This window comes from Lepidochelys olivacea (genome assembly GCF_965140295.1).
Source record: "Lepidochelys olivacea isolate rLepOli2 genome assembly, chromosome: 12".
Taxonomy (NCBI): domain Eukaryota; kingdom Metazoa; phylum Chordata; order Testudines; family Cheloniidae; genus Lepidochelys; species Lepidochelys olivacea.
The window spans coordinates 10,670,855-10,683,953 of record NC_140422.1 but is presented as its reverse complement, the minus strand read 5'-3'; the positions used below and the strand labels follow the sequence as shown (position 1 = coordinate 10,683,953).

The window sequence follows — 13,099 nt, the reverse complement described above, 5'->3', positions numbered from 1 at the left end:
GAAAAGCATGAAACAGAACTAAATGTGGTATTGTTTTTAGCATTTTGAAAGCATAGGATTTGTCCTACTGGATTTGATCACTGGTCCAGCAGTGGCCCGTGCTGCAGGCAAGGGGGAAAAGAAACCTTATAATTCATAGACAAAACAGATCATCTCTAGCACTGGCTGTATCTAACATGTGGCTTTGTCTTTTCCAGACAGCGCAGACAGTGCTACTTGTGGTTGCTGTATTCTTGATTTCCTGGCTGCCGCACCACATTATCACCATGTGGGCAGAGTTTGGTCAGTTTCCCCTGAACAACATCTCCTTCACTTTTCGCATCATCTCTCACTGCTTAGCCTACGGGAATTCTTGCATTAACCCCATCATCTATGCTTTCCTCTCGGAGAACTTCCGCAAGGCCTGCCGGCAAGTCTTCACCTGCAAGTTCCTCCTGCGGCCAACTCCTGTTGAGAAGCTTGTGAGAATACGCCTGGAGAACTTTTCTACCACCCACTCAACGACTAATGTGTGACCTGGGCATAAAAAATGAAAATGCATTTCAGTAGAATGTACTGGAAAAACAGAGAAGATGGGGAGAAGGAGGACCCCACTTTTATAGATATGATTCTGGAGCAGAGTGCCTCAAGAGTGATTCATTCATCATGTCAATGGAATCATGAGCCATTCCCTAATGCAGCTGTTAGCATACTTCACACAGGAACAGCTGCTGCTAACCACTAGATTCTATATAGCAGAAGTGCTCAAACACACCACACAAGCTCCTAAATACTTCCAGATTCACACAAAGAGGCTGAGGCATAAGTTTAGATGGAAGGTGGAGTTTTATATCTTATAAGAAAATAATTCAGTTCTGTGTCCTGCAAAGAGCAGTCGAGCTGAACACAAACTGGGATGTGGTTTATTAATGATAAAAAGTATGGGGAGAGATGGCTTGAAGTAGTTAGGCAAATGTCTTGTTGCAAAGTCTCTAATGCTACTGTTGTATCTTAAATCACATCTGGATGTCAGTGTTTCTAGTGTATGTGAGCTGCATTTATTTTTAATTAATTTGCTGAGACTGGGTCTCCCTTCTTCATGACAGGTTTTCCTAGCCCTCTTTGACAGAGTAAAAGCAGCTCAGTGCATTCATGTAACTGACTAGAGTCACAATTTATGTCTCAGAGGTCTGAATATTTATATTTGTCTGCTCTGTATCACCTTGTATATTTCCTGGTTTGAATGTTAGTACCAGTTATATTCAGGAAAACATCATCAATCATTGTCTCTAATGCTGGTCTGTTTAGGACCAGCGAGGGGGAGACAGCGAGATTTAAAACTAAAACTCTTAAGAGTATATTGTTAAGTGTCAGTGTCTTTCTGTTCAAAGGTATTGTTTACACAAGGTTTTGTTTGTACACATACTGTGAGCCTACCTTGCCAAAGCATCAACTGTACCATAGCAACCATCATTCTGAGGCCTTTAAACTGAGCATTATTGCTGTATAAAGCTGGTGTTTGTAAATATACAAAGTGCCATGCTAGTTCATTTTTTACATTGTATGGCTGAATATTTTATTTTTTCCACTGTTACGTAATTTGAAAACATTGCATTAAACATTGTGTTTTGCAATTCAGATTGAGCAGTGTTGAAGTGACCCAACAGAAGGGGGGGGGGGAGAACGGGACGGGACTTGCAAGCTGCTCAAGGGACTTAAAATAAAATCCTTTTCACAAAACATTACAACAACCACCTTTATTAAGGTTTTATGGTTTTCAAAGGGTTAATAAATGGTTTATTGATTAACCAATGTGCCAAACAGGTTGCTTATACCCACGTATAAAAGCTTCTACTGCTATAAACATCTGTAACATATACTAATGTCTGCAGCATGGTTATAATACCTGTCAATCACTTAACCCTTTACCACTTTATAGTTTGTACCTTAATATGTGAGCAAAACATAGTTCATAAATTTACTGGGATCTTAAAACCATACCAAAAAACTAAGGCTCTCTTCACTGTCCCTCATCATAACCTGAGGGCAGAATTATCTTGTCTGATCCACATAGTGGATACCTTATTACATTTCTTCGCTCATTTCCCTTGAAGAACTCTTGATATCAAGGAAGTGTGTGTAATGAGGAAGAAAGAGCATTATCGAGTAGTTCCAGCATGGGACTGGAAGTCAAGAGTCAAAACTCACGTAACTGAAAGAGTCAGGGTAGCTCAATTTCCCCTATAACATGGGGATGCTATATACCTCCATATTGGCTGGTGGGAGCTTAAACTGGTTAACTACAAGATGTACTATACACAACCAAGATTTGCAACAGTGAAGAATGATGAATTTTGTCCTGAGAACTTAATTCCACAATGAGACATATAGTCCATTGCATACAATAGCTAAATAATGGGAAGAAGATTCAAACTCGGTATCAAAAATCCAAAACAAAAGCCTTTACTAAAAGTAAAAAGTCTGCTCCATCTGCTCAGCTAGTAGACACAGCCATTAAACCTAAGGAGGACAACACATTCCATTAGACTGGTGCCAACTGAATATAGAAGCTAATGAAGTAAGCTGCTACAATATAGCTTTGTCCCTTGTCTTGTATTAGATCAAAGACATTTAAACACCACATGCATTTCAGGCTCCCTTTCTCAGTGAACCTCTGACAATGGACTGGAATAGAGATTCAGGCTCTAATTGTGTCAGCATTTTGCCTTCAGAGACATGTAGTTGCCCAAACAAAAATATACAGCCTCCCTCTTTAGCATCAGACAGTTTTGTAATCTTTTAATGGAGCACAAAACACTGGAAACAGGAATCTGAAAAGGAGAAGAAGTTTGAAACCAAATAATAGAATCTAAAGCCAGAAGGGACCTCCAGATCATCTAATCTGATCTCCTGTGTATCAGAGACTACCAACACCTTCTAGCATTCACACACCAAGCCAGCAACAAAAATTAGATCACAGTTAATTACACCCCTAAGACGACTAAACTATTATGTACCACAGGCAGAGAATAGGTGGGACTGAGGAGCGCCAATTCTGGAGGCATTGCAGTAACAAGGGATTAAGGGAGAGAGACCCAGATGATCCTGACAAGCAACCCACACACCACCCTGTAGAAGAAGGTGAAAACACCCCACAGGTCACGGCCAATCTCACCTGAAGGAAAGTTACTTCCCAACTCCACAGATGGCAATCAATTAGCAGCCAGCTAAGCACCTGAGAGAGTGAATGCTCACTACCGCCTCAGCACACCAGCACACCCCATCGAGTGTCCCACTGCCAGCTGTGGCCATCTGATGCTTCAGAGAATGGAGATAACTCCAGCACATATGCTACAGGGCTTCAGCCAATCACCTGAGATTTTAGGATCAGACATAAACCAGAAGAAACCCTCAGGGCTGCCTCCCACCATCACAAGCCACCTTATCATATGATCCCACTCAAATTTGTCCAGCTCTCTCAAAACTAGTTAAGTTGTTTGCCCCAACTCCTCTGAGCAGGCTATTCCAGAATCTCACTCTGATGGTTAGAAACCTTCTAATTTCCAGCCCGAATTTGTTCATAGCCAGTTTATACCTATCTGTCCTTTGCTGTCATTTAGCTTAAAAAGTTCTTCACCGCCTCTGAGGTTTATCCCCACCTCCCCCCCAATGTATTATAGAGACCAATTATATCCCCTCAGCCTTCTTTTTCCTAGACCAAACAAGCCAAGCTCATTCCAGTCTCCTCTTATAAGACAGACCTTCCATTCCCCTGATCATGACAAGTAGCCCTGCTCTGCACTTGTTCCAGTTTGAATTCATATTTCTTGAAAATGGGTGACCAGAATTGTACACAGTATTCAAATGACCAGTACCTTATAAAACAGCATTAATACTTTCCTAGAAATGCCTTGCATGATACATCCTAGGATCACATTTACCTATTAAGGTCCATCTGTAGCTCACGAAAGCTTATGCTCAAATAAATTTGTGCCACAAGTCCTCCTTTTCTTCATCCCATTTCTATTACTCCAGTCTTCAAGGTCATTCAGTTCCTCCTCTATAATATTCTGATTCTCTTCTGTATTGACAATGCCTCAACACACTCCTACTTTTTGTACCAAGATCACTAATGAAAACATTAAATAAGACTGGCCTTAAGACTAATCCTTGAGGAATTCCGCTGGTGACTTCCCTCCAGTCCAACAGTTCACCTTTCAGCACAACCCACTCCCTTCTGCCCATTAGCCAGTTTCTTACCCACCTTATCATTTGTTTATTAATCCCCATCTTCTCTAATGTAACTAATTTCCCATGTGATACCACAACAAATGCTTTACTGAAGTCCAACTGTATTAACTGCATTTCCCATTGCATTTCCCTGATCTGAAAAATCATTAAACTTGATTGGGGTGCCCTATTTGTCTTAGAGAACCACATTATTAATTATTATTATTACTACAGACTGCAATGCGAAACACAGAATTACAGGCTCTCTTTACATAGCATGACTGTAATTGGGTCGCATTCATCTCTCACGAACGTTCCGTGTGCCTGCATTCACTTTCTTAAGTTTGTGGTGGGTCTTTGGTGACTTAGCCCTCTGGCCGAGTCTCACACTTCGTATGTGAAATAAAAACTCCTTCCGGGGAAACAGTCCAACCGGGTTTCAGAGTAACAGCCGTGTTAGTCTGTATTCGCAAAAAGGAGTACTTGTGGCACCTTAGAGACTAACCAATTTATTTGAGCATAAGCTTTCATGAGCTACAGCTCACTTCATCGGATGCATGCCGTGGAAACTGCAGCAGACTTTATATATACACAGAGAATATGAAAAAATACCTCCTCCCACCCCACTGTCCTGCTGGTAATAGCTTATCTAAAGTGATCATCAGGTGGGCCATTTCCAGCACAAATCCAGGTTTTCTCACAACCAATTTATTTGAGCATAAGCTTTCGTGAGCTAACCGGGGGCTCTCAACCTTTCAGGAGTCTGATTTGTATTCTGTACCCCCCAAGTTTCACTCCACTTAAACTACCTGCTTACAAAATCAGACATAAAAATACAAGTGTCACAATACTATTACTGGAAAACTGCTGTCATTTTTACCATATAATTATAAAATAAATGGGAAAATAAACATTGTACTTACATTTCAGTATATAGTATGTCAAACAGTATAAACAAGTAATTGTATTAAATTTTAGTTTGTACTGACTTTGCTAGTGCGTTTTATGTAGCCTGTTGTAAAACTAGGCAAATATCTAGATGAGTTGATGTACCCCCTGGAAGATCTCTGTGTACCCCAGTTGAGAACCACTGCTTTAAGGCTCTCTCTCTGGAGGCAATGTCCTCACCTTCTCTGGGCCTTTCAGGCCTCAGCTCTCCTGCTGGGCCTCTAAAAGAGTTCATTTCCCCATATGGGATGCATCAAAGTCAAAGCCACTTTCCTAGTGGCTTCGGGGAGGGGAGGAGCCCATTCTCTACTCGATCCCAGCTCAGCCCAGAGATCCTAAAGATAGCACCTGTCTGCCATGCCCCTTTAACTAAGAAGCATTGCTACTATGATTCCCCGGGCCATTTCCTCACAGCCCAGGATGTTCTTCATCCTTACCTCAGGTCCCAGCAACCAGTCCAGAGCTCCTTCAACCAGCCACACACAACATCTATGCTTCTCCAACTCCAGCAAGGAACTAATCTCACACTGGCCCTGTAGCTCCTCTTATACTAGACTGCTGGGCCCTGACTGGCTGCCCCCTGCAGCCCCTTTCTGATTGGCTGTTTCCCACACAACCACTCTAAGTAGCTTGGAGGACTCTCTCCATAGCCCTTCTCTGGGGTGAGGTGTGGCAGGGTCACGAGGCCTCGAGCAGGGGGCATTAGGGCCTGGTCCACCGTGCCAAAGTGACCATACATCCCGTTTTTGCCAGGACAGTCCCATTTTTAAGCTCTGTCCCGGACATCATGCCATTTTTGGTAAATCTGGGCATTTGTCCCATTTGCTCTTACCCCATGGGAGCACAGAGGACTGTTCGGGCAAGTGCAAATGGGACAAATGCCCAGCTTGGGGGAAAAAAAAGTTTTAACGGCCCCTCTGGCCAGTAGCAACACAAGCCCTCTTGTGCCAGCAGCCCCTGCAGGGCTGGCCTGAGCCACCTGGTGTTGCCACTGCCTCTCTGAAGAAGTCAATTATTATTTCTGCTTTTAAGTAAGTTGCATCTAATAATCACTGCCTACTTGAGGGAATATTGTGATTATGCACCGATACCTTATCCTGTACTATGTTCAAGACTATAATAAATCAACTAATAGGTAATATCTTCAAGTCATGCCTACTTTAAACTGAAATGAAAATTACAAGATTTCAGGAACTGATCAAATGCAATGCAGCCCTTACTAAACAGAGGAAAAATTTAGCATTTATTTATTAGTTGTGGAGTTTGTTACATCAGTTTAGATTTAAAAAAGCATGAAGTAGCAGTTCATACTGATATGCATCAGTGCACCTGCCAGTAACTAACCAGGCAGAAGTGGTAACTTTAACACTTTTGTTATGTTGTTTTTTCGCACATATCCTCATTTTGACTCACAAAACTAAGTTTAGCTGATTTAGCCTTCAATAGACGTCATTATCAGTACCCTAAATCCAATTTGAACATTAGCATTTCATTGTTCGTCAGCCTGAGTCGGGTCTGTTTTAGGCAAAGGCTCCTTAATGGCAGTCTCCATCCCAGGGAGACTGGTCCTTCTCCGGGCTGCAGTCTCTATCTTCCGCACCAGATCAACATCCCAACGATGGGTTACAAAACTAACCACAGTCCCAGGCACCTTGCTGCCTACACGCCCAACCCGCCCCACCCGATGGAGATAGTCCTGCAACGTGGATGGGAAGTCATAGTTGACTACAAGCTCCACACGGCTGGTATCCAGTCCACGGGAGGCTAAGTCTGTGCAAATGAGGACATCCCTTTGTCCCTTCTGGAAGGTGGTGAAAATGCCTGCTCTCATAGCTGCAGGCATCTGTCCCTGGAGCCTCAGGTGCTTGATTTTGTGATCATCTAGGATGTAGCCGAGCCAGTTGACGGTGCTGGCATTGTTACAGAAGACGAGAACGGCTCCGCTAGAGGGGCCCTGGTCTTTGATGAGCTGCAGTAGCTCAGATGACTTGTCGCTGCCTTTGAGGCGGATGAATTTCTGCTTGACATGGGGCAGGAGGTGGTGCAAGTTCTGGCTGGTGAGAGTGATGAAGTGGCCCAGATCGGTGACCTTGCTCAGCAGCTGACCTAGCCCTTCAGGGAAGGTGGCTCCGACGATCACTAGCTGGGTTTTGATGTCCCACTGGTCGGCCACCTCCTTGGGGCTGTGGGCGATGGGGGCTTGCATGAGCACCTCCTCCACCAGATCCAGGAAAGAGGAGTCCAGCAGCGTGTCAGCCTCATCCAGCACCAGCCAGCACAGCCGCTCCAGCCTCACCATCCGCTTCCGCAGCGCCTTGCACAGGGCCCCAGGCGTGGACACCAGCAAGTCGGCATCGGGGTCCGAGCGGAGCTGGTTTTTCACGCTGGCCATGCCCCGGCCCCCGCCAATCTCCCGCACCCGCAGTCCCAGGGAACGGCCCAGGGAGGAGGCCACGCTGCGCACCTGCTCCGCCAGCTCCCGGGAGGGCAGCAGCACCAGGCTGCGAGGGGAGGGCGGCCAGGCCGGGCCCAGCGCGGGCCGAGACAGGAGTTTCTGGAACAGCGGGAGGAGATAGGCCAGGGTCTTGCCGCTGCCCGTCTCGGCGGCGCACAGCGCGTTCCCCCCGCGCAGCAGGGCGGGGATGGCGCGGCGCTGCACGGCCGTGGGCTGGGTGACGGAGAGGGACCGCAGGGCGGACACCAGCGCCGGCCCCAGCCCCAGCGCCTGGAAGGAGGCGCCCCCTCCCGCGGCTCGGGGAGGCTGCGGGGCCAGGGCCGGCGCCTGCTCTTGGGAGCGCTCCAGCTGGAAGTAGTCCCCGCAGGCGCGCCGGTGCTTCCAGCCCGCCGAGACCAGGAGCGGCCGCTCCCAGCGCCCCAGCGTCAGGCAGCGAGGCTGGCTCAGCTGCGGCCGCCGGCTCCGCAGCAGCAGCTTCCCCGCCCGGGTCGGAACCACCGGCACCTCCCGGCCCCGCCTGCGCGGCTCCCGAGCCAGCCGCAGCTGCAAGGCCCGGGGGATCCGCACCACGTTCTCCGGGGGCCGCGGGCCGCCGCCCTGCGCCCAGCGCACCAGGAGGAGCCGCGCGGCGGAAGTCCTGGCCCCGCCCAGCGCCAGCTCCCCGGGGGCCGCCATCAGCCGCCCGGCCTTGCTCAGCGCCATCCCGGGCGGCTACCGCGGCCCCGCGCGAGAAGCACCCACGTGGGGAGGCGAAGGGGCGCCCCCTGATGACGTGCGATACGAGCGCCGGGAGGGGAGGCGCATGCGCAGCGGGAGCCGGTGCAGGCTCGGGGGGTGGTTGCGGCCGTGCAGCGCGAGGGCGAGCGAGGTGCCGCCGGCGAGGCTCAGTTCGGCAGGTGAGCGGAGCTGGCGAGGCCTGGCTAGGGGCGGCGTTAGCCGGGCGGCTCCAGTGTGTGTGGGGTGCCCTGCCCTGGCGGGCTGGTTCTCCGCAATGGGGATGGGCGCCTGCTCCCTCCCCCGCCCCTCAGGGCCGGCCCTGGGGCTCCCCCCCGCCCCCCAATAGCTGTCTCATGCCCTGCTCCACCGACCCTAGCCCCCCCCCGCGGCCGGCCCAGGGGGCCCCCTCCCCTCCCCTCCCCGGGGCGCCCCCGCGGCCGGCCCAGGGGGCCCCCTCCCCTCCCCTCCCCGGGGCGCCCCCGCGGCCGGCCCAGGGGGCCCCCTCCCCTCCCCTCCCCGGGGCGCCCCCGCGGCCGGCCCAGGGGGCCCCCTCCCCTCCCCTCCCCGGGGCGCCCCCGCGGCCGGCCCAGGGGGCCCCCTCCCCTCCCCTCCCCGGGGCGCCCCCGCGGCCGGCCCAGGGGGCCCCCTCCCCTCCCCTCCCTGGGGCGCCCCCGCGGCCGGCCCAGGGGGCCCCCTCCCCTCCCCTCCCCGGGGCGCCCCCGCGGCCGGCCCAGGGGGCCCCCTCCCCTCCCCTCCCCGGGGCGCCCCCGCGGCCGGCCCAGGGGGCCCCCTCCCCTCCCCTCCCCGGGGCGCCCCCGCGGCCGGCCCAGGGGGCCCCCTCCCCTCCCCTCCCCGGGGCGCCCCCGCGGCCGGCCCAGGGGGCCCCCTCCCCTCCCCTCCCCGGGGCGCCCCCGCGGCCGGCCCAGGGGGCCCCCTCCCCTCCCCTCCCCGGGGCGCCCCCGCGGCCGGCCCAGGGGGCCCCCTCCCCTCCCCTCCCCGGGGCGCCCCCGCGGCCGGCCCAGGGGGCCCCCTCCCCTCCCCTCCCCGGGGCGCCCCCGCGGCCGGCCCAGGGGGCCCCCTCCCCTCCCCTCCCCGGGGCGCCCCCGCGGCCGGCCCAGGGGGCCCCCTCCCCTCCCCTCCCCGGGGCGCCCCCGCGGCCGGCCCAGGGGGCCCCCTCCCCTCCCCTCCCCGGGGCGCCCCCGCGGCCGGCCCAGGGGGCCCCCTCCCCTCCCCTCCCCGGGGCGCCCCCGCGGCCGGCCCAGGGGGCCCCCTCCCCTCCCCTCCCCGGGGCGCCCCCGCGGCCGGCCCAGGGGGCCCCCTCCCCTCCCCTCCCCGGGGCGCCCCCGCGGCCGGCCCAGGGGGCCCCCTCCCCTCCCCTCCCCGGGGCGCCCCCGCGGCCGGCCCAGGGGGCCCCCTCCCCTCCCCTCCCCGGGGCGCCCCCGCGGCCGGCCCAGGGGGCCCCCTCCCCTCCCCTCCCCGGGGCGCCCCCGCGGCCGGCCCAGGGGGCCCCCTCCCCTCCCCTCCCCGGGGCGCCCCCGCGGCCGGCCCAGGGGGCCCCCTCCCCTCCCCTCCCCGGGGCGCCCCCGCGGCCGGCCCAGGGGGCCCCCTCCCCTCCCCTCCCCGGGGCGCCCCCGCGGCCGGCCCAGGGGGCCCCCTCCCCTCCCCTCCCCGGGGCGCCCCCGCGGCCGGCCCAGGGGGCCCCCTCCCCTCCCCTCCCCGGGGCGCCCCCGCGGCCGGCCCAGGGGGCCCCCTCCCCTCCCCTCCCCGGGGCGCCCCCGCGGCCGGCCCAGGGGGCCCCCTCCCCTCCCCTCCCCGGGGCGCCCCCGCGGCCGGCCCAGGGGGCCCCCTCCCCTCCCCTCCCCGGGGCGCCCCCGCGGCCGGCCCAGGGGGCCCCCTCCCCTCCCCTCCCCGGGGCGCCCCCGCGGCCGGCCCAGGGGGCCCCCTCCCCTCCCCTCCCCGGGGCGCCCCCGCGGCCGGCCCAGGGGGCCCCCTCCCCCCCTTCTGCTCCAGGTCCTTCCCCATAGGCCCCCATTCTCATAGCCCCTTGTGCCTCCACACACACCCCTGTCCCCAGGCTCACCCATGGCAGGCCTTGTGCCCTCACAGTGCTCCCGCTCCTCTCCCTCCTCCAGGTCCAACCCCTCCCTCCCAGGTCCAACCCCTCCCTGCGGCTGCCCCAGTGCCCCTTTCCCCCCTTTATTGCCATGGTCACCGCCCTGTCATATCCCCCTGGGCTTTTAACATCCTCACAAATCCTTACAGTTGCTATAATCTCTCCTTCCCCTGGCACGCCGGGCTGTTACCCCCATCTCCATGGCTGCTTCAGTAGCCCCCGTTTCTCCCCATTTTTATAACTGCTCCAGTGTCGTCTTCTCTCACTCCCCAACCCCTGGTCTCCTTAGTCCAGGGGTGCTCAGATTGTCATATAAAAGATGCAGGCCCTTGAGCACCATCCTGGGACCAATCCCTTGGCAGGAATCCTTGTTATTGGGTGGGAGCCAGTACTGAGAAGACCGAGCTGCCCCCTAGGGCACCATGGTGATAATTTGTAGAGATAGAGATTACAGTGGTGCTTAGCATGTGCCAGGCACTTTCCAGTCACTCCCTGCCTCGTGCAGTGAGAAAAATTTTTGTCTCTTCCACTGCACTAATGGCTTCTTTCTGCACCCCCAGATCTTGCTGTATCCGCTTCTAACTAAGAGGCTTAGTAGTCACCTCTAACTAGTAGATATCTGCCCAATTTTTAAACCATAGGGTTGTGTTCTTCAGATGCATGCGCAGATGGTAAGCGTTAATAATGCTAATGGGTGTTGCATGTATTGACAGAACTCTTACTGACTTATCTGGTAGCAGAAGCAGGTCCCTTGTTTGTAATTAAAATTGGTTGGAAATAAGAAAGTGATCTGGTCAATAGGGGCCTCATGCACCACCCATGGAAGTCAATGGAAAGACTAATTGACTTAGTGGGCTTTCAATCAGGTCCTGAGAGAGTAGCAAAGTATGCTACAAAATATCTGAATGCAAATCATTATTAAAGGTGATAAAGACAGCTGCAACAACCTCTCCCAGTTTTTATTTGAGGACACTGGCTCCTGGCATACTTGCAACTTTAAAAGTTAGATCACGTGCAGATGTTATATTACACGTTACAAGTTGTTTCTAATTAGCCAGTTCACCTAGATAGGTGCTCCTTTCATATATAGTTTAGACTTATTCCAAATATGCTGTTTTCCTATTTATTCTAAACTCTAGTTGCCTACTTTAGATCAGTCTTAAGTATACGCTGACCCAGTAGGCAAAGAAGAAAAACTATCCCCCAGACCTCTTACCATGAATTGTCATCTTGCATTTGTCGCTTCTTTTGTGGTGAGGAACTGCTTGAGAATGTAGATTCTGGGTGCTCTGATTCTTTAGGCTATTGACTCCGGTTCTGCTAATGTGTCAACTTTTGCCTCTGACTTAAAATTAACTGATCAGTTGTGTGAAAAATTGACTTTACATCCGCAAGGTAGAGGATTGAAACCCTAATAACGAGAGGCCAATAGGAAAGATGAAGAGGGACTTTCACAACAATGAGATCCAAAGATGATATGCAACGGCAGGAAAATGTCAGGGAGAATGCTAGAATAGATCAGTCTGTTGTACCAGAGAGCCTCAGCTCCCTACACCCAAAACTCCCCTCCGAGCCTTCCAAACACCCATCCCACTGAGCACCACCCAGCATTAGGGTTGCCTTGGTCGGTGGCTCATACCCTGCACTGGGCTCAGCTGCTAGTCCCGGCTGAGCTGGGGGTGGGGAAGGAGCACAGTTCCCCTACAGGGAGTTGCTGGGACTGGGTCAGACCTACCCCCATAAACTTTCCCTGGCTGCAGGAAATGCTGCACCCCATCTCCCGTTTCCTGCGCCCATCACTACTTAGCCACGGGGGAGCTGCTCTTCCATCCGCCCAAGCCCTCCGCACCCAGACTCCCCCGCTGAGCGCTCCAGACCCCCCCTGCTGATCCCCATTGCCCTCCAACACCCAGACCCCAGAGCCCTGGGATGTGCCTCACCACCAGGGGTGGGGGGGTGATGTCCCACCCCTGGTGAAGTTAGTGTCCTGTTTCTCACTGCAGTGCTGAAGCCTCCACATTTATTTATTGACAAATAAAATATGCAAATTTTTGCAGAATTTTAAAATAGTGTGCACAGAATTTTTAGTTTTTTGGCACATAATTCCCTCAGGAGTAGTATGTAGCTGACTCCAGCTACTGTAACAGTTTGTTGTGAAAGAGGACACAAGCAAGATAAGGCTGCAGAGCTTGAACTCCACAGCTTCTGTTGCACTCAGCATCACGTAGGAAGCCTAGTGCAGCTGCTGAAGAATTGGTGTGATGTGATCTCCATAGCTGATGTCTAATGGATGCTTTCTACATCAGCTGAAAGTGAGCTTGAAGTATAGCCCTAGCAGAAGAGTATTGCAGTTCTCCAGTCTAGAAGTCTCAAAGACGTGGACTGTTTATTCACATAAATTCCACACCACTTCTTTTAGTCAGATAAACTGAGTTCTACTGTGTATATCAAATACACAAACTAAACTGAAATAACATTATTAAGGTTGCAGAGTGAAGCACTCAGAAGTAAGGAAATGCTGGAATTGAGGTTGTCTGTGTAACTTTAATTCACCCCTCTCTTGTGCATATTAATTGTGATAGTCTTTGATTACATGTTCACATGGTATTTTTTTTTCGATGGTACCTGATCACTATAATGTTTGTGAAGCACTTGCA

The 13,099-nt window shown here is 53.4% G+C and overlaps 3 protein-coding genes across 3 annotated transcripts in view; 2 read left to right on the top strand and 1 right to left on the bottom strand.

Annotated features, from left to right (window-relative positions):
* LOC311529266 (galanin receptor type 1-like) overlaps positions 1–6,293 on the top strand; it is a 40,669-nt gene extending 34,376 nt beyond the window's left edge. Inside the window, exon 3 of the mRNA XM_084645118.1 lies at positions 198–6,293. Within this exon, the coding sequence (XP_084501244.1) occupies positions 198–515 (318 nt within the window). The 3' untranslated portion in view covers positions 516–6,293. The remainder of the gene's footprint in view (positions 1–197) is intronic.
* Positions 6,294–6,383: 90 nt separating this feature from the next.
* Positions 6,384–8,314, bottom strand: DDX28 (DEAD-box helicase 28; the record flags this gene model as incomplete). The annotated part of the gene is made up of 1 exon (XM_084645111.1): positions 6,384–8,314. One exon carries the CDS (start codon positions 8,312–8,314, stop codon positions 6,647–6,649), a length of 1,668 nt encoding a protein of 555 aa, XP_084501237.1. The 3' UTR covers positions 6,384–6,646.
* Positions 8,315–8,382: 68 nt separating this feature from the next.
* DUS2 (dihydrouridine synthase 2) overlaps positions 8,383–13,099 on the top strand; it is a 54,659-nt gene continuing 49,942 nt past the window's right edge. The window contains exon 1 of the mRNA XM_084645112.1: positions 8,383–8,508. Within this exon, the coding sequence (XP_084501238.1) occupies positions 8,415–8,508 (94 nt within the window). The 5' untranslated portion in view covers positions 8,383–8,414. The remainder of the gene's footprint in view (positions 8,509–13,099) is intronic.